The 25,469-nt window shown below is 41.7% G+C and overlaps 2 protein-coding genes across 9 annotated transcripts in view; one reads left to right on the plus strand and one right to left on the minus strand.

The window, feature by feature from the left end:
- Window positions 1–4: 4 nt before the first annotated feature.
- Window positions 5–25,469, plus strand: part of SORBS1 (sorbin and SH3 domain containing 1) — a gene marked incomplete at its 5' end in the record, with an annotated part of 227,404 nt that continues 201,939 nt past the window's right edge. For 6 of the 8 annotated variants that reach the window (XM_083866311.1, XM_083866312.1, XM_083866314.1 and 3 more), the window contains 3 exons: window positions 5–537; window positions 16,120–16,194; window positions 21,036–21,152. The remainder of the gene's footprint in view (window positions 538–16,119; window positions 16,195–21,035; window positions 21,153–25,469) is intronic. The other 2 variants (XM_083866317.1, XM_083866318.1) reach the window with 2 other exon arrangements.
- Window positions 5,599–10,228, minus strand: EIF3F (eukaryotic translation initiation factor 3 subunit F). Its single transcript, XM_083866334.1, has 8 exons — window positions 9,934–10,228; window positions 9,755–9,825; window positions 9,579–9,658; window positions 8,368–8,505; window positions 7,200–7,291; window positions 6,832–6,968; window positions 6,595–6,708; window positions 5,599–5,842 (listed from the first exon to the last, which is right to left on the minus strand). Exons 1-8 carry the CDS (start codon window positions 10,211–10,213, stop codon window positions 5,765–5,767), a joined length of 990 nt encoding a protein of 329 aa, XP_083722460.1. The 5' UTR covers window positions 10,214–10,228; the 3' UTR covers window positions 5,599–5,764.

The raw sequence follows: 25,469 nt of genomic DNA on the forward strand, positions 1-25,469 counted from the left end.
GCCCGCCCCACGGGCCGCGCTCCCCGCGGGCGGTGCCGGCCCCGCCAGCGCAGAGCCTTCTGCTGTCTGTGCTGCTCCCCCGGCCCGCCGAGGGAAAGCCCTGAGACGCCCCGCTGCCCCTCGGGACGGACCAGAGCTGAGCTCACAGGCGGCTGCGGCACCAGCACTCGCCGGTGGAGCTGTGTCAGGAGAATAGTTGTCACAGAAGCGCCCGGAGATGCTGTCCCATGGCAGTCCTTTCCGCCCGCTAGGAAAGGGAGGGAAAGTTCACATTTCTAGTGCAGTTTCCCTATAGCACCACGGCAGAGGAGTTCAGCGCTAAGGCGTGAACTCAAGTCTGTAATCCAGTAACACATGAGGCTTTCGATCAAGGTCATTGTCCAGTAGCTGTCAGGATGTCCATCAGGTCACCCAGCCCACCAGAAGTGCGTGTAACAGGCAAAGAATACAAACGACACAAGTGCATGGAGCTGGAGGAGCTGCTCCTTCTGCTGTAGTTACTGAAGACCAGGATCTAGGCCCCAAGAGGACATAAAGGTAAGATTGACTGACTACTACATACATTTCTCTAGAAAAAAAAAAAACCCTTAATTATAGTTATTTGTATGTAATTATGGGGAGCGTGCTTACTGTTTTGTTTCTGTCTGTCGTAATGTTTATTCATATTATACTTTGAATAGACATTACACACACATAGTCCTTTCTTTACCTGATGGTTAATTATTCATAAGACATTCTGACAAACAAGATACAATTTATGAAGGATTCATCTATGATGTTGTGCACCAGTTACTTGAGGTTATTAAAAATATTCCCTTTTTTGTTTATTACAAACACGTTAGCAGTTTGGAGACCATTCCAATGCAAACAGCTTTGGTTCTTTCCTGTAGCCTCGTGCAGCACTTCAGCTCTAGATGAAATAATCTGTTATTTCATTTCTGTTCTATTTGTCTGTAAAACAGAGTGAAGTGCAGACAGCAGAAAATAGGTGGGTAATAATTTACCATGTTTGCTTGCTTCAAGTGAAGAGCACCTAAAGCCACATGAATCTAATACATCACCTATCCAGGAAAATAGGGCTTGTTCTCTCTTGTTTGCCCAGAACACCTCAGGAGTGGCTTTAAGAATTTAATCCTCACAGCATTCTTCAGCTGACACTCCGAGTGCATGTCTACTTTATTTCATCTGTTAAGCACATTTCTTTCAGGACAGATGTATATTTTAATCCTTATTTCCATGGGAACTAAGTACATTTATAAAATACACAGTTCTTTATCTTTTTCATTTAGTGGACTGTTTTGATTTGAGCTACTCAAGAAAAGAACAAATTGTTTTAAAAACAAATGTAAAAGGAAGAAGAATTTTTTTTAAACAAAACTACATGTGTCTGAAGAATCTGTTAAATGCATTGAATGTTTACATATCAACAAGAGTGTTTGGAGTTACTTTTTTAAAGCATGAAGTGGAACCATTTTGGTCATCTAATTTCACTCTCTGTGTTTAGGGAAATCCCTTGGCTTGTTACTATACCTAAAGCCCACACATTTAGAAAAGCTTCTAAAACCACATGCAGAGTCAAGGCAGCTTCTCTCTATTAGGAAATTCAAGTTCAGTGGGGAGACAAACTTCTATTGTTCTCTTTTGTAATGGTCTTACATCTGATCCTCAGACATTGTGCTGGACGGAATTCTGGTCTGGACTGACTTGGCTCAATCACATAGTTGTGCTGAGTGCTGTCAAAAGAACTGAAACAAAACTTTTTTCCAGATGAATTTATTGTTGGTGATGTAGGTGGCTAATGCATTGCTGCTTCTCTCTTCTGTGTGTCCTGGCTGGAATACTATTTCCCACTTAAGTAATATAAAGTATTACTTTTGGTGATCTACTCCAGCCCATATAGTTAAATTAAAAACACAAACTTTCCCCAAGTTTGTTGTAAAAACTGGTCAGCTGTGAACCATAGGTCAAAGTGTAACAAACCCACAGGATACTGGAGTGGCCCAAGCCTACATTGTGTACTAAAAATACTTCTCCTGTTAGACTTCCTTGTGACTGCAGTTATTAGAATGCACAGTCCCAGGAAGCTGCTGAGTTCACCTTCCCTGTGTGCAGGGAAAACAGTGAGCTCGGCTCACTTGAGGAGGAGCCCTGGGTTTGGCTGGCTGAGCCCTGGGTTTGGTTAGGTGAGCCCTGGGTTTGGTTTGCTGTTCAAGGGAGTCACTGCCCGGTGACTCATGTTAGGGCTCCACCCGCCGTGCTCTGAACATCACGTTTCACACAACCCTCACCTCTGAGTTGCCAACCAGTCTCTGGTTCCATAGTGAGGAAATTGAAGTTTCACCCTTCCTTCAAAGCACAGGAGAGCAGCAGCTCGTTCTGCTTAACTGCTCTGGAAGGGTTGTGTGTCAAACATTTTCATATCAACCCTTTAAGCCCTAGGACTAAACCCGTGAATTTCATGTATAGGTGGCATATGTCCACAGGTTCACAAAATTACACACCCAAACACTGCCTCCTCTTTGCAGCAGGTTTAAATGTTCTGCCAAAAAACTGAAGTGACTCAACTAAAAAGGCAAATTTAGTGACCTTCATCCCAGTACGTGGAAATAATCACCAAATGAATTTGTTATTCTGGCAGCAAGGATTTAAGTTTCAAATTGCAGATAAACAGAATAAGGTTTGTTATTTCCAACAATAAAGAACTTTTTTCCTGCTCATTGGTTTAAAAATAGTGGACCATTACTACCCCCTCTGGACTTTTTATGAAGTCGTTTCATAAATATAAATTATAAATAAGATAGTTTAAGTATTAATTTTGATAAGAAACACGGCTTACTTTTATGTGTTTGCATGTTTTACGTGCACTGTCAGAGCTGTGAATGAGCAGCTGGGAAGGTGTCAGAGTGAAGCATAATGTCTGTGTGCTAATTAAACTGCAGCTTGTCTAAAGTCACCATGCTCACTGCAAAACCCACAGTTTCATTGCCTCTGTGCTACCCTGAGGTGCTCGGCTAAAACTCTTCTCCTCTGCTGGCACTGCCTGAGATTATGTATCTGAAAAAGGCCCAAGGCAACAAGGTGGATGGATTTGATACATTCCTCCCAGTTACACCAAAAGAGAACAAGAGAATCAATTGTAACATTGAACTCTGTTCTGAATGTTATTATGTATATTGAAGAAAAGAACTGTTCCAGAACTCCGTGCTGAGGTAAAAAGCCAAGATGAACTCGACTAAACCAGGATTAAAAAATAAATCTAAACATGTTAACATTTTAACATCCTTAATAATTTACATAATTTGAGACATTAAATACTTGAGTGCTGGAAGCTGGTAAAAGAGTTGTTTGAACAAGATATTTTAAAGCCTAATATTTACCAGGAAAATATGCACACTGCCACTAATAAACATAATACAGTAATGCCCAGGAATTTATACTCCTTCAGAGAAGTCATCTAGGAAAAGAAAATACTGAATGCGTCACAGAGGATGGAAGTTTTTTATTGTATTAGTGGGATCACTAATATGACTAAATATAATATACAGAAGAATAGCAATTATCTATCTTGACTGTGTAAAACCAACTTTGTCAATAATTTGGAGAAACACATTCTGAAGAAACAAACAAACAAAAAAAAGGAGAAAGTTCCCTAATAAATTAATGCAGTTTACAAATCAAGACAGAGTTAAAGCTTGAAATCCTTGGTGATGTTTCTTGACTCCCAAGCTGTTCCCACCAGATTTTCTATTGAACTTCAAGTTGCCATAGAGTGAAACAATTCTAATAGAATACCTTTAGTAATTCCTGTCAACATTTTACAGCTCCAGAGAAGGAATGCCTTTTAGGTAACAGCACGGCTCAGGCTTTACAATTCAGCAAAATGATGCATTACACCTGTGTTTGCAGTGTTGTCCTTCATAAAAGTGGTCACTGAAATTTGAAATCAGACACTCAAAACTCCAGTTAAAGTAAGGATCACCATGTGTCCATTCACAAGGACAGAGTGGATGGGATCAGTTTTTAAAAAGGAAACCCTTTCCCTACTCCACTTCAAAGCATTTGGCACTGTCCTGTCTTGCAAAGGCCCAACTCACGGACTTTGGTCACTTGAGACATTTCTGCTTTGCAGTGAGTCTTTCTACCTAGGAAGACACAACCTCAGTCCCTTATCCCAGATCTTCATTAGTCTTCAGGTACTTGCAAGGGCTGGCAAATTCCACAATGATCACACATTGTTCTTCTTGGAACTTTGCATTTTGTGCCAACCAGCTTATAAAACAACATAGATTTTTTTTAAGTTTAAAGAAGAGAAAGGAAAGCAAAACATTTTTATTCAGACTAATAAAACACCAGGGTTGAATTCCAATACTTATTTAACGTCCACAAAACCATTTTCAGTGAGATGAGGATTGTTGCTGGACCTTCAGTTTTCACTTATATTGACCTTGCAAGTAGAACTTAAAATTTATCATTGAGTCACTGGGGGAACTCTCTAGATTGGAACAACCAATACAGGATCTACAGATTTGTAAACTGAGTCTTATTCTTGGATTTAGCTGGCAAATTACCAGAATTATCTTGGAGAACACTCTTTGCATACTTCAATTTCAAATTCATTCACCAAACTAGATACAGTTATTAGTAAGGTGGGAACAGTTTTGTTGTAGAAGAGGGATGCTTTAACAAAGTTAAAAAGCTGAGTACCCCTTCAGCACAGTTTATCTGTAAAACAGCCTTCTAAAGGTAATGTTATTGGCAGAGACCATGCAAAGTTACAGCTGATATTTGTACTGGCTTTCTTCCAGCTGGAACTCAGTTAACATGAAACATGCCTTGGGGAGAAAATGGGGTTTCTCTTCACATAATTTTAGCAGCAACACAACATTATGAAATAGAAAATTTCTATTTGGCAACACCCAACTTTTAACCTTGTATCTCATGGATTGTTATTTTGCTGTCCTTTTCCTCTTTGGAAAGATGGAAACTCCAGTAGCCAAGGTTGTTTAGCCACAAATACTTTTCAAACTCTTTTACCATTAACTCAGCTGCACTGGCTTTAATTCTCTGAACTCCCCCTCTAGGAGGGGCTAATGCTGTTGACCTTGACTTCTTTCCCAAACAGTCAGAAAATAATTATATGCATAGAAGTGATACCATAAACTGAATTTACTGTCATGTAGTCTGTGAGTCCCCTGCTGAAGGGATATACACAGCACCACTTATAAACCAGAGACCATTCTGCACTCCTTCATGGTAAAGCATATTATATGCAACACAAATCCCCACATTTCCAGTGTGTTTTAACAGCTGAAAAAAAAAAAAAACAAACAAACCCAAACCTGCAAAGAACTGGAGTTCACTCACATTCCATTCTTTCTTTCCTGATACCATCTTACCCCACCCTCTTTCAAAAAAGGATTCATTACACAATAAATGAGAAAGTTTTTTTTTCTGGACAGAAGCCGTTGTTGCCACTGCAATGGAACTTTTATTCCAAATACATTCTTACAATAAAGCTGTATTTTGTTATACAAGTAGACAAACCCAGTAGACAAAAGATTCTCATATCCCATTTTAAAATACCAGGCTCAACTGAACTCCGGCCATTCCCATTTATTTCCTAAAGCATGTTAGGGGTTTTTCAGAGCAATGGAAATAAGATGTAAACCAAGTCATGTAGGTAATTAAATTACAGTCCAAGGAAATTTCTAACACCACAGAAAATTCTTCGGGCTCCTTAAAGTGTAGGGTGGCAAAAATTTCTTTATAAACTCAGAAGTTTTTCGTTGAGAGCAATCTGTGACTGTGTGAGATTTGCCAAGTAGGTTACCATCAGTAAGTCCTGAAAGGGAAGGGAAAAAAACAGTGATCAGAAATATTAACAAATCATAGCTTATTAGAGAGCTGAATTTTTAACATCTGTAAAGCATTTTACAATCAGCTGCAAGAACTATTGTTAGTCCTGAAAGCCCTACCCTGAGGAATGCTTCCCTTGCAGGAGCCTTTTGGTATTCCTGCAATATGAAACACTCCTTGTGAAATTTTAACTCTGAGTTCACCCATGTTAACCAGACAAGTCAAAGGGTATAAGCAAAATTAAAAATTACTTCTGGTCTTACAGACAGTGGGTGAACAACACATTCAGATACTGAAGTTTTCTAAAAATCTGTTACAGAAATCAGGTAGCATGCTAAAAACTTGTTCATGTCATAAGTGTTATGCAAAGAGACAGAACTCCAGCTCAGGCAAAAGAACCTGGCAAGCCACCAGTTATTGCTGAAATAAAGATTATTTAAATTTGGTAATTCATATTGTCCTATGAATATGAAAGAAGAATTGGTACTGGTTTTCAGATGACTTGCAAAATTCCTAAGTCCTTAAAAATTAATACTTTATCTGCAGTTGCTTGCAAGATTATGCTGAGCTTCCTTATCTCCCCTCAGCCCTTAAAACACCAAATTACTGACAATATAAAAGCTGTATTTGCTATTACCACGTTTGTATGAAAAGACAGATCACGGACAAATTTGTGTCTGAATGACAAATTTTCAAAATTGCTAGCAAGGCACGTAAAAAAACAAATTATGATCTTACATTGATATTGCTGTTCAACATGGTCTCAAAGTCCTCTGGTGAAATCTTTGGCACTTGGTTAATAAGATCCATCAGGAAGCGCCCGACAGTGTTGTCAGCAGCCACTTTGCCAGACTGAGCACAAGAAAAACACACTTCAGCATTAAGTGGAACTCAAAGTTTATGGCCCAGAAAGAGAAATAACAAAGAGAATACCAAGATGCACGAGTTAACATCAGACTTTTTTTCTGGCCTTACCAGCACGTCCTCGGCGTACTGCAGCACCATGGTCAGGGTGTCCTGGATCCTGGCTGAGGCTGACCCCACCTGCTGTAAGTCACTGGACAAGCCAATCACCCGATTGGGGCTGAAGCAGGTCTTCATGATAAGATCCACTGAAAGCAAAAGGAGGATTAGTGAAAAAAAAAAAAAGGAGGATCAGTCAGTCTGACTGCCACAGAAACCAGTTTAAACCCTTAACTTGTTGCAGATTTTTTTAGGTCAGCTTCAGCAAGATAGTCTGATTACCAGTAAAATTCCCAGAATGGCAGTTTTACCAGGGTAAAATAAGCATTTGGACATTGTTACAACAATGATTATAATCAAAATAGAAAGAAAGCATTCACCTCCTATCCGCTCTGTATCATAATAAACATATTTCACTGTTAGGGGTGTGAACATCACGCCCATAGTTTTACCAGGGACTCCCATTGGGGCACTAGAAAAAAAAAAAAAAGAGAACAACAAAACGTTTTCAGTGTGCACATACATAAGGGAGGAAGGAAGAGATTTCCAACTCAATGATCTCTGTTATCACTAAAGCGTGAACGTGAGTATGTTACTCATTCTCACCAAAATCAGCAATTTTAAGACCCAAGGATAACTGAAGACAGGAAATCAGTTCTGGCATGCTGTTAATTGCTCTTTTTCATCCAAGAATACTCCTAGCTGGTTTGACGTCAGCATGAATGCATGAAAAACTACGTATTATCATCTGAGCCAAAGTTCCTTCTTGATTTTAGAGAAGGTGCTCTTCTATCCTGAAATACTTCATGCTTTAAGAAATGACTGAAACAACAAGCAATATGACAAATTCAAGTACAAAGCACTCTCAACACCTTTATTACACCTATTATTCAAAGTACTTGAAGTCCATTTACATTTTAAGAAAGATGCCATGGAACAGCTTCTGTTTTTAAGATGCACAATCAAGAAGCAGTACTTTCTCTACAAATAAAAGGGTTTTTTTCCTTATAGAGTAGAGCTGTTCAGCCAATACTGGGAGGAATTCAGTCAGGTGGAAGAGTTTAATTTCTCAGTATTTAATCTCCATTGTTAATTGATAAGAATGATGGGGTTAAGGGGAAGAAAGACCCATCAAGAAGATCTTGTCTGAATTGTTTTAACCACACTAATCCTCCGACCTGTATAAATGCAATAAAGCTGAGCAATAAAGCCCTATGGCTACAGGCTAGCATTCATTCAGTCAGTGTGATGGGAGTTAGTGACATTACTGCTAGCTGTGTGTACCCTGTGAAATGTCCCAAAGATGTTCCAAAAATTGTTAATTGAATCATAATTCCCCACCTCGATAAGGCTGCAGTTAATGAAGTCTTTCAGCCTACATACAACGATCAAGACATTCCAATGAGAAGTAAGCCATGATCCCTGGCTCATGGCTATGTTTAAGTACTGCACAATATTGTCCAAAGAAGGACACTGCAGCCCACTACATTTCTTGTTATCCTGATGCGGCATCTCTCAGTAACTCAGACTGCTCCTCTCCCAGAGTACCTGACATAGGCCTTGATGCTCATGCGGGAATTCTGGAGACTGGTGTCCACGGTGAGGTGGATTGGATTGTGTGCTTCCCGGCTGTAATACTCGTGGATCAGGACTGAGTGTTCCGTGATGTCGTGACCTGTTGCATACCTTCAAAAGAACACACACTGAAGAGCCATTCTTCCAACATTCAAGGGCCCAGTGTTTTGTATTGTTGGTGTTTAACAGGTTTGTATCCTAAAACACTGATTTCCAAACACTGAGCTGTAGCAGTATACTGAACATAAGTGTTTTAACTACAGGTTTTTTAGTTTATGTCCACTTGTCCCTAAAATGATAAGAATTACAAGCTGAGCACGCCCACTCCCAAAATATGCACAGGGCCAATGTTGTAGTACCAGCCATAAAACATCAGCATGTTGACATCAGACACCTAATATTCAGTTATCTGTCACTGTGTTCTAGACCAGCTTTTTTCACTTATATAAGTCAAAGCATTCCAAACAAACTTGGACAAATTTTATCTTCCACAAATCACACATCCCCCTTCAGGAGGTCTAACTCGTTAATCTAGCTCCTTTAACTGCTCTACAATTAGCATCTCGCATCCTCAGGGAAACTCCTGTCACTGGAACTGTGCCATTAGAAGGCTGTGCCATTAGAAGGCTGTTGAGGAAGCTTGTTCCACAGGAAGAAAATGAAGCCATTTTGTAGGATCAGAGAGGCATGAAAAGAGTGATAAACACACTATGCCACACACTCAGACTCTGCTCCCATAACACTGGACTGATGCTGCTCCACATCCCACACACAGGTACTTCCAGCAGAGAACTAAGTACTCCAGCTGGTATCAGTGACTGGTACATTAAAAGGCTCTTTTGTATTCTCCCTTCTTTCTAACCAGTTCACTTCCATGGTACAGGTTGTATTACAGGTAGTAAATTCTTCTAAAAAAGCTGTGCACACATTCTCTAACACATCACTCCTCTATGATACCTTGCTAGACATAAACAAAACAAAATCTCCAATATTGTCTCTTCTTTTCATGAGCTGCAGGAGCTTTACCACTGAGTGTGTAACAAGAGTCGCAAGATCAGACTGTCACAGGTATTATTAGTGCTTCTGCATCGCCATCTGTGACATCTCTGTTATCTATTATGTATTTTAAGTAGTTTAAGGAATCAACAGAAGTACCTGCACGTTCTTGCAGAAGGAGAACTTACCAGCCCAAGATGATCTCGCTAGGAGACACCTTCTTGTGCAACTCATACATGTTTTTGGCAAATTCCATATCCACGGCCACCTGAGGAAGGGGAGAGTCCCGGGACAGCGGGTTACCGGGTGCTCAGCCGGGACGGCAGCACGGGCACAGCCCGCCAGCCCAGAGAACCCCCCGTACCTCATCCTCGGACTCGTTGTGCGGGACGGAGAAGCAGTTGGTGACCTCCACGGAGTGCTTGTCCACGGTCCCTGCGGGCGGGAGGGAGAGAGGGCAGTGGGTGAGGGGGCGCCGCGGGGAGAACGGGCGCTCTCCCCGAGGCTCGGCGGGCAGGGCAGGGCAGGGGCGGCGGCTCTTACCCAGCAGAGTTCCGATGACCCGCGCCGCGCCCTCGTTGCGCCGCTCGAAGCTGTCCACGATGGAGGCGAGCACAACCGGGTGCAGCCGCACCACGCGGCCGCCGGGGAAGGGCCCCGAGAGCGCAGCTGACAGCGGCGCGGCCGGTGGCGGGGCCGGCGCGGCGGGAGGGGTCGGCGCGGCCGCGGGGGGAGCGCTCCCGGCCGGGGCGGGGGGAGCCGCCGTCGGGCTCTGCGGCGGGGCGGCCGCGGGAGGAGCCGCACCGGGAGCTGTGGCCGCCATTTTGCAAGAGAAAGGCTGGGTACTCTGTACCGACAGTAATTGGCTGAGCCGAACGTCTGTCATGCAGCGCTGCCTCTCTATTGGCGAGACGGGCGAGCTGAGGCCATCTGTTAGCCAATCTGAGGCGTGCGACGAGGGGAGACGCTCTGATTGGAAGAAGCGCGCATCGTCTGCGACTGAACCTCACTCTTGTTCCCACCCTCCCGAGGCCGGGAAGTTTCTCAATTGGGCTGTCGCTTTCTCCGCTGTCCGCTCTCCTATTGGCCAGCAGCTCCCCCCCCATCCCGTCTTTAAGGCCGTTTATTGGCTGCGGCGATGCCGCTCAGCGCTGCTTATGGAGGCAGCGGGGGCGCGCCTGTGTGCAGTGCTGCGCGCTCCCTGGCGGGGCTCATGAGCGCCCCCGTGCGGGCGGGGCGGGGCAGGGCCGCGGGGCTCGGGGCGCCGTGAGGGCGGAGGCGGCCGGAGCTGCCTCAGGGCTCTGAGGGGCTGGAGCTGGAATAGCCCGGGAAAGGTGACAGGAGTGGGGCCAGTGGGTCCCTTCCACCCGAGGTTATTCTGTGAAATGAAATGCGGCTTTCAATAGCTGCTAAGAGGACTGGATTCTCTCAGAACTTTGTTCTCTCTTTCTTAACTATTTTATCATGATAAATAGCTTTTGGAGTTTTCTCTGCCTCATTAGTTGGGGCCTGAACGTCATTAGCTAATGAGCAGTTTCAGCTGTGTCATTGAAGAAGGCTCCTGAGTGTAAAAGAAGCGCCTCGATAAAAGGATCACACATTCTGCCTGTGTGGAAGCAGTTTGCTTCTCTTACATAAGCGGGGAACACCTTTCAAAACTACAAAGGAGAGCTGATGCATGGGAGCATGGACAGATTTTATCTCTTCATTAAAGCACTTCCAGGTCTGTGTACCAGTAAAAACTAGATCTATTCTTAGGCTTTCTCCGTGCAGCCTTCATTTCTTGTAGGTGTGGCTGGGTCAAATTGCACAAAGCTTTGAAACGTTCCTGTTTGCAGGGCTTTGATGTGTCATTGAGAAGTCTAATGTGTGAGGTTTTCTTGTTAGAGAGTAGTTGTTTCATCTCTTCCGTGTTTGCGTCAAACTGTGCTTAATTTGACAGAGTCAGCTGCAGAGTCATGTGGAGCAAGCAAGGCTCCATAAGAGCCCATTATACTTTTATACCTTAGAAAATGGGGAACTTAATATGAAGCAGCTGTTGTGCTTCAAAACTGGCAACTGTGATAACTTTCTTTTAATACGTTGATGTCAAGTTGCTGCACAGGGTGCCAGAGAGTGTGTGTAGTGGGTGAAGAGGAATAACCTGCATCTCTAAAGGCAAAGATCAGTGGTTGGCTCATACAAAGCCCACTTAATACAAAGATTGTATAAATCTAATGATAAAATAATCAATCATGTCATTGTGCCTGGAGCAGATGTTCCCAAGCTACACAACTGTTTTTTCCTTGCTGAAAAATGAAGGCCTTTACAATTAATATTGTTTCACAAAGTATCAGTTTACTTCTAGAGGAGGGTGGATACACTTATCAGTGGTGCCTATTGATGAAAACTTGACATCCATCTACTGATATGATTAAGATATTCAGGTACTACCCCACTGTAGTAGAATCTGTCTGCCTAAAGGGACACAGAAAACACGTTCTCATGTATCAACATGATAACTCAGAGCCTTCTGATTTTACAGTTTCCCTTGCGAGGTTTCCCTGCGTCTGATTTCAGTGATGAATATAATTATCTCCAAGCTCTTCTCTTATATGATTTCTCTTTATAGTCTTTGATTGTGACTGAGTCATTATTGTTGCATTTGCTGTCATTTTCACTGATGATGTGTAATTTTTTTATCAACAGCCATCTTCTTATCTTGCTTGTATTACTGGAATGAACACAATTTCTTGCTCTAGGGGATTTGTTACATCACATCACAGGTAAAATAAAATATCTACAATTTATTTGATTCATCATTTCAGGATGTAGTTTTATCTGGTCAGTTTCATGGGATCTAATATGATTTTTTTTGTTCCTTTATTATAAGAAAGGTTTCCCATTGTACATTCTGTCTACAAGGTTGGAAGGAGACACCATCAGGTGACCCAAACTGACCAAAGGGATATTCCAGATGATATGACATCATGCTCAGGATATAAAGTGGGAGAAGAAGGAAGAAGTGGGGGATGTTGGCAGTGATTTTTTTTTGTCTTCCCAGGTAGTGAGTACAGGTGATGAGGTCCTGCTTTCCTGGAGATGGCTGAACACCTGCCTGTTGCATAGAGGTAAAACCTTATAAAATAAGGGCCTTGTTACCCTTGTAAAATCATGGCTCAGGCCTGCTGCTTCAGCTAAGTAGAAAAGGACTATGGGAAAGTGACTCAGCTGAACTGGAGGCAGAAAAACAAGTTATATAACCATTATGTGCACACATTGTGGTTTGTGGTGGTTGGTTGAATCACATTTGTTGTGCTTAAATGGAATGTACCTGATAACTGCTTTAAAAGGCCTGTTTTTTGCAATAAAGGGCTCTCTCTTGTACCTGCCTGGGGACTCTGCATTACTCAGCTTCATAACACCTGCCTGTCCATAGGAAGCAGTGAATTAATTCCTTGTTTTGTTTAGCTTGTGTGTGAGGCTTTTGCTTTCCCTGTTAAACAGCATCCGAACCCATAAGCTTTCCAGTTTTTACCCTTCTGATTCTCCCCCTGATCCTGCTGGTGGAGCTGTGAGGGAGCACTGCTTGGCTGCTGCCTGGGGCTAAGCTGTTCAAGGATCCATGAGCTCTGCCTTCTGTGCAGGAATTTAAATGATGCAGTCATGGGCAGTAATTTCAGGTTTTGGGTTGTGAGGAGTTTGTTTGGGGGGTTGTCTTGGGGTATTTTCCTACTAAAAAAAGATAATAGTTCCATTATTTAGTCTTCATGAAACATCTTAAATGCTCACGCATTTGGGATTGCCAGTGGATGAAAGAGCTGTGGGCAGCCACAGCTCCCAGCACAGTGCAGCAGCTGACTCGGCCTCATCATTTCAGCAAAAAGGATTCAAGCCCTTCCCTGCTTTTGTGTGATGTTCCATGGGGCCACCTTAATTAACAGAGAAATAACACTGACACATAGGACTGCTGAGGTAATGCTTGGAGTGAAAATCCAAATACCACCTAAAAATAATGAGGCAGAGTGTCAATTGCATGCCGTGCTGATAAAAGAATATACCCTTGCTAAAGTTAGAGTGGTAATGGAAGTTATCATTAGCTGGTCAAAAATAGCACACTGGGGGCTGCCTGGTGCTTTTTAGTCACTATATGGAAATATAGAGATGCAAGCTAAAGTAAAAGTACACAATAAAACTTGCAGTGAAAACTAAGAGAGCAGTGCCCACAGGCTGGCACGTGTAGGGCCACAGATACTTTCCTGGTCAGAGTTTTATACTCACTGAGGAAGGGAAAATGGAAACATGTACTCAATAAAGAGTGGCTGTGGAAATAAAAAAAGTATCCTAAACCCCAAATGGTACAAATGTTTGTCTCAGAAGTGTTGAAATATGTCCCAAAACCTATTTATTTAGCTGCTTTTATTTAGTTCTTGCATGTAGAGTTCCATTGCTTCCAATGACCAGTGAGAGATTTGTCAAAAAAAGATGGGTGAACTACATTTAAAAACCACAGTAAAATTAATTTTGATTTGAAAGCAGATTTTTGATGCTGCAGTACCATAACCCCTCAGGCTTTAGTGGGAATACATAATAACTTGGAACAGGCTCTTCAAGAAGAGAAGGTGGGTTTGGTGGTGTGCTTTTTTTTGTTGTAATTTCGTAAATCACTACATACTGTTGGGATCCATGGCGAACTGCTTTTATTCTGAAAGTGGAAATAACCTCAAGTTGCACCAGGATTAGATTGGATATTGGGAAAAATTTACTCACTGAAAGGGTTGTCAAACATTGGAACAAGGAATTAGTGTGTGTAGGTGGGGCACTTGGGGAAATGGCTTAGTGCTGGACTTGGTAGTGACAGGTTAACAACTGAACTTGAACCTCTTGGAGGTCTTGTTCAATATAAATGAATCTGTGATTTTATGATACTCTGAAAGAGTCCTCTGTTGTCTCATACCACACCTCTCCCACAGCCTGTACCTGTGCTCACCCAAATTTCCTGGGTGTGTAACTTGACTGAAGACGCTAGTCCTGACAAGTCTATATAAATGCAGCAGTGTATCTCGTGATGCAGACACCGATAGATCTCACCGAAGGTGCCTCCTGCCGTGCCGGCCGGAGGAAAGGTCCTTCCCCCGGGGAGAGCCGGGGCCGGGCGGGGGATGCGGGGCCGGGGCCGCATTCCCGGGGGATGAGCCCGCTCCCCGCCAGAGGGCGCGCGCCGCCCGCCGGGGCCAGTGCTGGAGCTTTGGGCCATTGCTTGGAGCCCTGGGGGCCAGTGCTGGAGCTTTGGGCCATTGCTGGCACTGGGGCTCTGGTCACCTCCGACACCAAGGTGCTGTGAGAGCTGCCAGGACACCACAGCCTGGTAACCACTTAGTGCTGATTAATTGCTGACTTCACTTTGCCGGCTTTGAAGTGAGTAGCTTAAGTGTGAATTTGCACATACAGCTTTTCCCACCAGTGTTTATTATGTGTATTTCATGCAGCAGTTTATTTCTCAAGTTAGTAACGTTAAGGTTGAATCAATGAGGTAGAATTTGTTAATTTTACTGTATTTCTACCTTAATTCCTCATAATTAATAAAACCCTACCTTAATTTCCCATAAGAATGTCATGGAGAAATTTACTTATGGGTGTTAAGACTATGCAAACTTAAGATGTGATAATATGATAATATAACCCTGAATGTTACTGAAATATATGTAAATGAAAGGTGTTTTGGGTCTTTGATGGGAGCATGAACTCCCCAATCTCTCAAGACATTCCTGCTTCTTGATGATCTATAATAATGATTATTTTCTGCTTTTGACTCAAATAATGGACAGAGTCAGCTTTCAAATGACAGGCATTTTATATACTACTTGTACTTAGAACTAAGAATGTGCTTGCACTGACCTAGCACAGCAGTTAGGTGTACTACTCTGCAAGATCAAACTTAGTGTCTTTATATGATATTCTTCCTGCCTACCCCATGCAGTGAAAACTGAAGAAAACCTAGATATGACTCTTGGCTTTTTTTCTTCTCCAGGGAGTTTGGGGTAGAAGTGTGGCAGCACTACTGTCCTTTCCATGCAATCAGCTTGAATAAGTAATCTCTGGCAGGCAGCCTTAAACACAGTGTTCCTTTGTCTGGTAACTTGCTGCTACTGTGTTTGACTTAGGAGCATTTGTAACAGAGAAGAGCTGTGTCCTTGAATCCCTGACATCCAAATAAAATTAGGTGTAATGCCACTGATTGCAGACAAGTGTGAAAGTTCTTGTGCAGGCAGATTTCAAATGTTAAAATTTTCTAACACTTCTAACAGCTAATGTGTCAGTGTGCTATTTGTTAGGAAGATAATCCTAATCTCTTTTTCCAGTCCCTTACACAATTGCTTTATATCTTTACTTCTCCTATCAGTAAGCATGTCCTTTTCCTTGGTGTCCTTTATGGCATGGGTCAAAATGACCATTGTCTGTACATTTCAGCCTAGACCAAAACTGCATATGTCCTCAGAGGTGTTGAACAAGACTTTTATGACTGGCAATGTTTGCTGTGTCAATCAGCACAAACATTTGCTTTGGTGTCTTGAGACAAAATCTGCATGCAGAAGTGAAGTAACTAGAATGGAAAATAGGTATTTCTTTTGATGGTAGAGGGAGGCCTGCCAAGATATGGAATGGCAAAAATGTTGTTGTTTTGTAAACTCCAGAATTATATGGTTTTTATATCATGAAGGTCTGACAGTGTTTTCTGTTCCTTCACAGCTCTGCAGGTTCTTTCCAGTTTGAGGCAGCTGCATCATGATTTGTTGGATGAATAAGTGGGCAGTGAGGGAGAAGGTAATAAGATAATGATTTACATATAGAAATGGGAGCTGGAAAGGAACAGTGGCAATAAAATCTAGGGGACACTTTCTGTGAAGAAGCCTGGGAGACCTGAGGGCCCAAAGCGTTTCTGTTACTGACATTTGGGTGGTGTTAAGGCAAAGCATCCATGTAACTGAAAAAATGTCAGAGATATGTTTTAGGTAGTGCTTTAGCTCTTAAAATGTGAAGTGTTTGTTAAGAACTAGAATAGTATTATCCTGTCTGTTCTACTGACAGGAGGAGTCATTTAACCTTTAGATCTGACTTTCCCACTCCTGCAAAATATGACTGATGATACTGTAGAGGATAGGTTTGTATGTAGAATATGCACAGGCAGTTAACTGAGGGAAGGCAGGAAAGACCTTACCCTTTGAGGAAACAGCTCTGAGAGGAAGCTGAAGAGGGCATTTCCTGACCCAGAGACTGTGTACTTTGGAAAGGCAGGAAATCTTCAACCTAAGCCTAAGGAGAAGGAGAACAGAATTGTGTCCATATTGTTTCCCAACAATAAATAATTCTTCAGCTGAGATGAGTTCATGCTGCTGAGATCTCAGATGCAGCAGCAAAATTTGATTTCATCTTGTATCAAACATTGCAAGGGGTTGCTCTTTGCTACATGCTGTCCTAACCAATCTGTCTAGATTTGAAATACCATGAGCACTGACATATGAATTCACCTTCTATATTCTGATTGCCAATTTGCCTTTCTGCGTCAGAAAGCACGAGACAGCATTGGCTGAGTGAACTACATCAGGCTGGTTGGACTGGTCTGCACAAACAAAGAGTTGATTCCAACTGCCCAGTGCTGCAGCTGAACCACAGGTCTTCACAGCACTGCTCAACTCCAGTTATTGTGACAGAGGGGGGAGTACATAAACACACTTAATTAGACCTTTCAGGTTTGATTTCCAGGCCCATTTTGAAAAGTCAAATTTCTATTTGCAGCTACAACTTCACACCTTTTATAGTGTAATTTGACGTGAGAAGTTCAGAATTTCCATAGTTGTTTTTAGATTTTCTGTGGATATTCTGTTCTAATACTCTCAAACATTTGTCATTTGCTATTCTGAATGACATCCCTTTGCATATATATATATATATATATTTTTTTTTTTTTTTAATTTTTTTTTTTTTGCATTGGAATAAAAAACAAGCTCATCCATGACCAAAATATCATCCCAGTCATTTGTTTCTGTAGCTACCAGCAAGGCTGCCTTCTGCCAATGGCACATTTATGGGAGATATCCCTCACCATGCCCTGTCACCTTCCCTTATTGAGCTCTGCCTAGAAAATATTTTTTTTTGTTGTTTTTTTAGGACTAGTAGTATGTGACCCTTCAGCAGTGTTTAAATTCACTCTCTTGAAAAGAAACGCATCTCTCTCTCTGTGGTACTGCCTGTTGTTTCCCAGTTTCAAATCAACTAGCAGAACCCCAAAGGGTTTCTCAACTAACAACAGCTAACCATTAAACGCAGTCAGGAACAAAGATCAATTGAAAACACATTTAAAAATAAACTTCCTGGCCTTTTAATTTCTTCAAGTCGGCCTTGGGAGTTATTAGTGTGATCAGTCTGGCCTTTTATTGTCCTATGGCTTATTCATATAAACTATCAACTTCAGGGATGCCCAACTGCTTTCTGATTGGTTTGTGGGTTGTTGTTTGTTTGTTTTTTGTTTTTTTTTTTTTTAATACCTTCAACTATTCCCAAAGTTATTAAAGGATTATGGGTTTTAATGCAGAAGGCATTAAATAGAATCATGTTATTGGAAACAGAACTATATTTATGAGTCTAGAGGGAGTTTGCAAGAAACTCACTTTGCAAGCAGAATTTGGGTCATGGCATCTTAAAGCTTCAGTAGCTTTCTTAAATGTGGGATCTGGATTTCTGGCAGACTGAAATATTATTTCTGTTCAGATAGAGTTATACAGACACAAAAGGATATATAGCTCCAAAGGTTTTGCAGTTCAGATAGAAATCAGGAATAGTCAGTGGTTTGGCTCAGCTTACCTATGCCTTTAGGGGAAGAATAGGGGAATCCTACATGTAGTTTGTAGCAAGCTCTGGTCATTAAAATGACTGAAGCACCTGCAGCTCTGTTCGTAGCTGTCCTGAGCCCTGAACTCTTTCTCTTGTGTAAGGTGCCATGCTACTGTCTTGCCATCAGAAGTATCATGACAAGCACACCATTTTGTTGCAAATCTTGCAATAATTCCTGGGTTTGGCTTAAGCTTCTATTTATTTTTTTTTAACTATTTTTGGGAGGATTTTTTTTTTTTTCTTTCAAGACAAGCTACTGTGGTCTACTTTCACAGTTTAGGGGATTGTTAGGATATTTGAGTGTTAAAAGCTGATGGCAATACAGTATCACTGTCACACACCCCCATGAGAGATCTCAGGCTCCGAGTCAGTATACTGAATCTTTCTAAAGGAATTGCATTAGTGATAGCTTCGATATAAACAGGGTATTCATTATGAATGATGGTAGCCTAGAGCCAACTAATTATATTTGCAGGGTGGTTTCCCTAAAAAGCAGATGTTGGACAGATGGTAGTCAGATGATCAGTCATGCCACCATCTACAGTAAATCTGAGGGCTGTGGGGAAAAAGGTAACATGTGGAACATACTTCTCATTTCTGTGGGAGCCTTGTACTTTTTTATGGGTATATAAAGGCTCACAGAAATGTATGAGCCGTTGATTAGGAACTGTAGAGCTGCTGATGTTTGGCTACAGCAAGTTGGCAAAACTTCACCTTGAAGTGCCTGTTGCCCTTGTGTGACTGTGAATCCTATAACAGAACTCTCCAAAGGTGATGACACTGTGTGTCAGCTGGAGTTTTGCAGAAATCTTATTTTAGGCTGGAGCACTTCTTTGTTTCCTTTTTATTCATCTTCCTTGAAAACTTTTATGTACTTCTTCAGTCTGCTTTCTCATGGGAGGTTTCTCTGCTGTTGTGTTGCATATCAATATAATGGGAAGTGGACTTCAATATTCTGTTGCAACTGAGGTACTCAAGCAGATACAACTGTCCGTGTAGTGCCCTGAGGCACAGTCCAGTATTTAATGTGGCTTACATTAGGCAGTGTTCAGACTTTATCATCTTTGTTCAGCATGGGAACTAGAATTTTGTTTCCTGTGTAATAGCAAGCCTTTCCTAAGACATAATTCCAACTGTGAGTTCATAGCAGTACTGATTTTAGTGTATCTTAGTTGTTGCTAAACACATTTGTGTTGTCAGCTGAAGTAAAATTACAGGACACACATGCTATGCAAAAAGAACATGGTGCTTATTTGTTTTAAGCAATATCCAGTTTTTGTCACCACAAATTCTGGGTTTTGGGGTAGGACTCCTGCAAAGGCTCAAAGTCTGTTCCATTAAAATGAAATCTTTGGTTTCCATTGCCCTTCTAATCAAATAAAAACCAGAGCTTCCAGGAATTGTAATAATGTATCAAGTTGAATTTAGCTCTTTTGCAGCCCATCAAAAGAGGTTGTCCTTGACAAAAACAATATTTTAAATATCTGCTCACAAGCACCAGAGCCAAAAGGTTTCTATTTCATTTGGCAAAATATCTTCCCAAGAACAAGACTGTGACCTGAAGCAGAGCCAAAATAAGCTCTCACAGATGCTTAGCCTAGAAAGCACTAGACTGAATGGCTAAAATTGTTAAAGACTATATAGGAAAAGGGAAGGGCAGCCACCTAGTTCTGCTTCTGACTTGCTGTGTGGACAAGCTGCACTCCTTCTGTTCTAATGCTCTGCCAACTAGAGGACCCATCTCCTCTGTCTGCCACCTCGCTTCAGCTTCTGGGCCTTAATCCATTTCTGGCTGTGAGGGCTGCTGTAGTCAACAACAGAGCTTCTTCTGTTCATAACAGCAGAGGGGTCTAACTTTGTCTTTTCCCAATAGACTCTGTTTAGCTTGAATAGGGAAAACTCTTTCAGAGGCTTTGCTCTGGCCTTCCATTCACACTTTACCTACCACATCTAATACTTGTGCTCGAAAAAAATGTGTCAAGATGCTCATAAGATTTGAGAATTATAAAATCTATGCTCCTGTTGTAGTGAAGTTGATCTAATTGGCCACACATTTCTCCTTGCCTTTCAATTTGCTGGTTCTGGCCTTTATCTGTTCCCATATAGTGCCATCTTTGCTCTGAGATCTGGTGAGAAAGTTAGTAACTTTCTTGGTGTCAGTTCTGTAGTGCAGAGAAGGAGTGTGGCACTCTAAGCTGGCCAGTGGTTTGGATTGGTTCAGGCTGTGTTAGAAGCACAGTCTGATGATGCTGTTCTAGGACAGTTTCTGTGAAACTGCAGCTTAAACCCTTGGTCATTCTCCACATCCTGCCAGTGAGAGGAGGTGAGCACAAAGAAACTAAACAGCTTTCCTGGGGCACATAGAACTGAGATGATGGGTTCTTAAGTCAGACTGTAAACACAGAAATCACCAGGATATAAGCAGCTATTTGCTGCTTTTCTGGAGACAATCAGTCCGGCTATTTTTGTTCAAGATCAGAAATACCAAGCGTCAGTGCTCAAGAGAAAAGTTCAATAAATGCTGGTTGTGCTGCAGTAGAGGTTGGGACAGATTCTTATCTCATTGACTGTGATGCATGCCTGGGTAGGTCTTTTATCCAGTGTAATCAATACCAGGGTGTCTTGTTAAATTAAAACTTTCTAGAACCTGAGGCAGAGAGAAGAGCAAGTGGCAAGGATACCAACCCTGTTCATACATCTCTAAACTCAAAGAAGTGTTTGTGTGTGTGACTTTATTTACTGGACTGGCTTTGACACTGTGTTTCTTTCCTCAGCAAAGTTCAGAAGGAGCTCTGCCTTTGCTGCTCCCCTGAAGCCTGTGCCCATGGAAATAACACAGTGTGATTGATCTCCTTTGCATAAACTCCAGCATGGCTGAATCCAAGGAACAGGTATCTCATCCCATAACTGTTGCCATCTGAAATCCAAGATCCCAGTGGAAAATAGTGGTGAAGAAAGATTATTGAAAAAGAAGAGTAATTTGCACTTAAAAATTCTCAGCATACGATTTCTCAGAAGCATCCTATGATGTGATATATATTAAACTTAGTTAAAATTAGTGGCCACAGAGCACTCCTAATGAACAGGAGATGTCCTTTGAAAGGTGTTTGTTCACTACATTTTCAGTATCACAGCCTAAACCAATTCCAAAAGCACTGACTTGGGCTTGTCACAAGTAAATTATTATCCTGATATTACTCTAAGGAAGTGATATGAGCACGGTGATAGCAGACAAAGCTCTGGGGAGGTTAGGATCCAGGGGAAGCCATTGAAAATCTCAGCTTGATTAAGAGCATCTGATTCTTTCTCTGACATTGTACTAAATATGCATCAGCACTGTGCTACCAAGAATCCATACTGGGAAAGAGCACTGCCGCAAAAATCTTTTTCCCAGTATTTCCTAGGATTCAGCTTAGCCACATCTTGGACAAGATCACTGCATTGCCAACTGCTTGGTTTGTTTGGCTTGGCTAGAGCTGGTCTGGGGAGACATTTGAGCTTTAATTTGCTCACTGCTCCAGACCTTGTGAGGTCTGGTAGAAGAGGAGGCTTTCTTCATCCTGTATTTAAAGAAGCCTCAGTGGGTTGCTCTAAAAAACTGGGGTTTTATGAAACCATAGCAACATGCTGTGGGATGCAGCAGCTGATGGGCTATGTAGTTGTTCAGTCTCTGTAAGTGAGACTAAGCCTCCAATACCTGATTTTAAACAACCCCTACAAGTTTGATTAAGACTCTGCATTTAACAGTGAAGGGTCTAGGACATAAGCTATTGAGATTTCATCTAGCTGAATCTAGATCTACTTGCTTTAATGTAACTGTAAGGAATTCTGTCCTCACAGAGGGACTAAGCATAATCTGACACCAGTTGTCTGTCTATAAACATAGACAAAATCACAACAGGCAAGACATGCTGATTATTGGCTAGAATATGCCAGGAAAAGTTAGGTGGTTCAAGGAGCAGCGGGCATCTTGCTCTCTAATGAGGCAATTTCTTTTCCAGTCTGGTTTGACCTCAGATTATATTCTTCATTCCCTTATCAGAATTGGTGATCTGTAAGTCCAGGACACCACCTTTTAAATAATGGCTGTATCATTTATCACAGTTTTTCTCTCCATCTGTGACACTGTGAAACGCTTCAATTCAACAAAACCTAAATTGCTGAGGTCAACCTCTTTTGTGTACTTGTAGGGTGTTTAAGTGCTACCCTTAAGAAGCCATTTGCAATGCCCCAAACACTGATGCTCTAACAAACCAAATTACAAGCAGTGTTTATTCTTGAGCATTAAAAACTCAAAGTATTTCTGACTCACAGGAAATCTTAGCTCAAGTCTATCCCAATTCAGAATAAAACCAGTGTTCACAGTTATCTGCAAATCAGAATTTTTTATGTAACGCCTTGGAAATGGCAATTGCTACATGAAATCATGTGTTTGCTTATTACACAATGAAGGGTTGAGCAAGCCAGAACAGCTGATTAGAATTGGGAAGCTTTGAGATTCCCAACCCAGATCTTCTGCTTTGTGAGGAGGAGTGCTGGAAGCCCAGAAGGTCTGTGCTTTGCCTTGAGTTCTCTAGGTTCTAGGTTACCTTGGAAAAGAAGAGTAAGGGCCTTTACTGACTGTAATCCTGGTTAGTGCACTAAATTACTGGATTAGTCAGACTAGACTAGAAATTAGAGTGGATAGGGCTTGAGCTAACTTCATTTCTTTTTAATTTTTTCACCAGATCTACCAGTGAGGTCCTTCCTCCTTTTAGTCTTCTAGCAACTGGCAAAACAGAAGAATTATGTGTGTATCAAACCATAACAGAATGTGTTTTTATCTGAAGAAGTACTTGGGTTGCTCAGTCCTGAGGCTGGGTTGAAATTTAGCACAGAGAAGTGCACTGGCAACTAGAGAAGAATTAAATACAGCAATCACCTTACTTGGGATGCATGCTTGCTCTGGGAATCTGTGGTCCTGTTCTACTCTCAGTTTTTGGTGTGTGGGTCAGGAGTGAGGAGAGTGAGAACACTGATGCATGAACAAATACTAAGAGTTGCAGCTCACAGAAAGGTAGGGTGTGCTTAAAATGCCTAGTATGACACAAATTTTTAAACCACTTTGTTTTTCTGTTAAAGAGAACTTAATAATGTCCCTATAAGCATTTTTTTCTATCTTCATGCACTTTGTCTGTAGAGTGGGAGATACCTGCATGAGGTTGGATGTTGTGTTGTGAATAAGACAATCTGTTTTAGGGTAGTGAACTGTCAGGTGTTCTTGGTCCAGTCAAGTTGCTTTTGGTTGATCTAAGACTTGACTGTTGTATGAAGACTGGTTGTGATTCAGTCTCCTAAACCTTACTTCTGAAGTACTGTGGTCCAATACAAGGATTTTTGAAGGCCTGGGTTCATTCATCTGAATCTTCTAAAGCATTGGTGTCAGGCTGTTCAACATGTTCCTTGAGCGCTAATTTAGTCAAAAGTGTACAAGTGTGCAAGAGTGTTTCTCTGAAAAGTTATTGTAACTGCGCCTGGGTATGTGGATCATCAGGATTAGTCAGCTGATGGTTTTACATGGAATAAAAAAAAGCTATTTCTTACTTAGAAGAAACTTGTTTTTAATTTTTTTTTTTTAGTATGGTTTGTGTTGCATTTTAAAAGATTGTTGTGTTTTATTGACATTTCCTGCTTTCAGTTTTGCTGTTGAACTACAGTGTAATTTCTGTCCTATAGGGAGGACAGAGAGGAGCTCATCTTCATTTATGTTGTAAGTAAATGATCTCATGTGGTGGGACTTTTAAGTCCCTGTTATTTGTAGCAGGAAAATAATGAGGATTGTATATTAGCTCTCTATGTGCCTGTCCATATGACTGAATGAGTTGAAAATTGATTACTTTGTATTATAGTAATTTTTATAGCTAGTTTTGTGCCAGTGAGTTTCTTTTTTGGGATTCCTGAAATCTGGCAACTGTATGCAAATTAAACAAGTGAAAATGAACTGCCACATTTGGTTGGTTTTGGTTTACAGGCCAGCCAGTAATTCATATTTGCAATTCCTTCTCAACTATTGTGAGGGATGGGAAGTTAACTCTGCACCATGAAAGTGTCTTCCCAAAGGAATAAACCCCCTGTTACCTCAAGTACCAAAACTAATTGTAAATAACACATTCCCCTGTGTGTCATCTGTGATCTTTTCAAACTGAGGGATGCAGCTTGCGGAGCAACTCCATGAACATCTGAAGAACTGATAGATCCACCCTCGATCCAAACATCTCTGGGCACTTCTTTCCTCAGAGGAAGGGAACCAATTCTAGGAGCACACTCTCTCTCCTGTTACACAACTCAAACATGCAGGCACTCAAATAGGTGATCTTGATATTTTCAACTCTGTAAAGAGACTGACCTTTTTTGCCTCTACTCTGGCTGCCTTCTCTATGTGTCAGGGAGGGCAATGGGAGTGGCTTCCAATCTCTCCACAGAGCAGTGTGGAACACCACAGTGTGTGGCATTGTTGAGGCCCCACAAGAAGAGTCTTTTTGCAGCAGAAAGTGGCAGAGCAGAGCTGACAGATGTAATGATGAGCCAGAGGCACTGCAAGGTGTGATGCACAGCTTAGGGAGAACCTTTTAAGTTGCATTTTATGTGTGTGAGGCTGTGCTGTTTATCCACATTTTATGGGGCTTGTTTTTACTCACAGAAAGCACTGTTAGCAATATTTAGACAGATGTTCAAAGTGTTGTCAGATGTTTGAGACCAAGAGGCAGCCTCAGTTTTGCTGAGATGGTAATTGATACTAAGAAAAATCATTACATGAGGGCTTTTACAGCAGAGAACACAGCTGTACAGCAGCAAAGTAGGACACTGGTGTCTGTGGACTTCGTATGTACAAAGGCATTGGTTTGCAAAGGTATATTGTAATTTTGATTCCTAGAAGGCCATTTCTCTTCTTAGTATGGAGAAGGGACAAAATAGTTTCCTGGAGAGCTGGGGGCTAGGAGCAAGCTGGGAATTTGAATGTGTCTAGTATAATGGATAACTGAGGTAGCTGTGGTGGTGGTAGTGTAAAGACACCAAAATTCTGAGGATTTGGCTGTGCAATGTCTGAATATATCTGGTGAGAAAGCTTTCTTCTTGGTTTCAGTGGAGACCCAGGTGCTGAGGAAAAAGGAGGAGATTAAGGAAAGACATGGAAGAACTTGTAAGCAAGATTGCTTGTGTTGGATTCT

Source organism: Zosterops lateralis (genome assembly GCF_965231275.1).
Source record: "Zosterops lateralis genome assembly, chromosome: 8".
Taxonomy (NCBI): domain Eukaryota; kingdom Metazoa; phylum Chordata; class Aves; order Passeriformes; family Zosteropidae; genus Zosterops; species Zosterops lateralis.

What these genes read in the sequence shown, in the direction of transcription:
- EIF3F (XM_083866334.1), bottom strand. Translation starts at nt 10,213, where the DNA reads ATGGCGGCCACAGCTCCCGGTGCGGCTCCTCCCGCGGCCGCCCCGCCG. An exon ending in ACAACGAGTCCGAGGATGAG is followed by an intron (nt 9,659 to 9,754) that starts GTACGGGGGGTT and finishes CCCCTTCCTCAG; the next exon opens with GTGGCCGTGGATATGGAATT. An exon ending in TGTTGAACAGCAATATCAAT is followed by an intron (nt 5,843 to 6,594) that starts GTAAGATCATAA and finishes CTTCCCTTTCAG; the next exon opens with GACTTACTGATGGTAACCTA.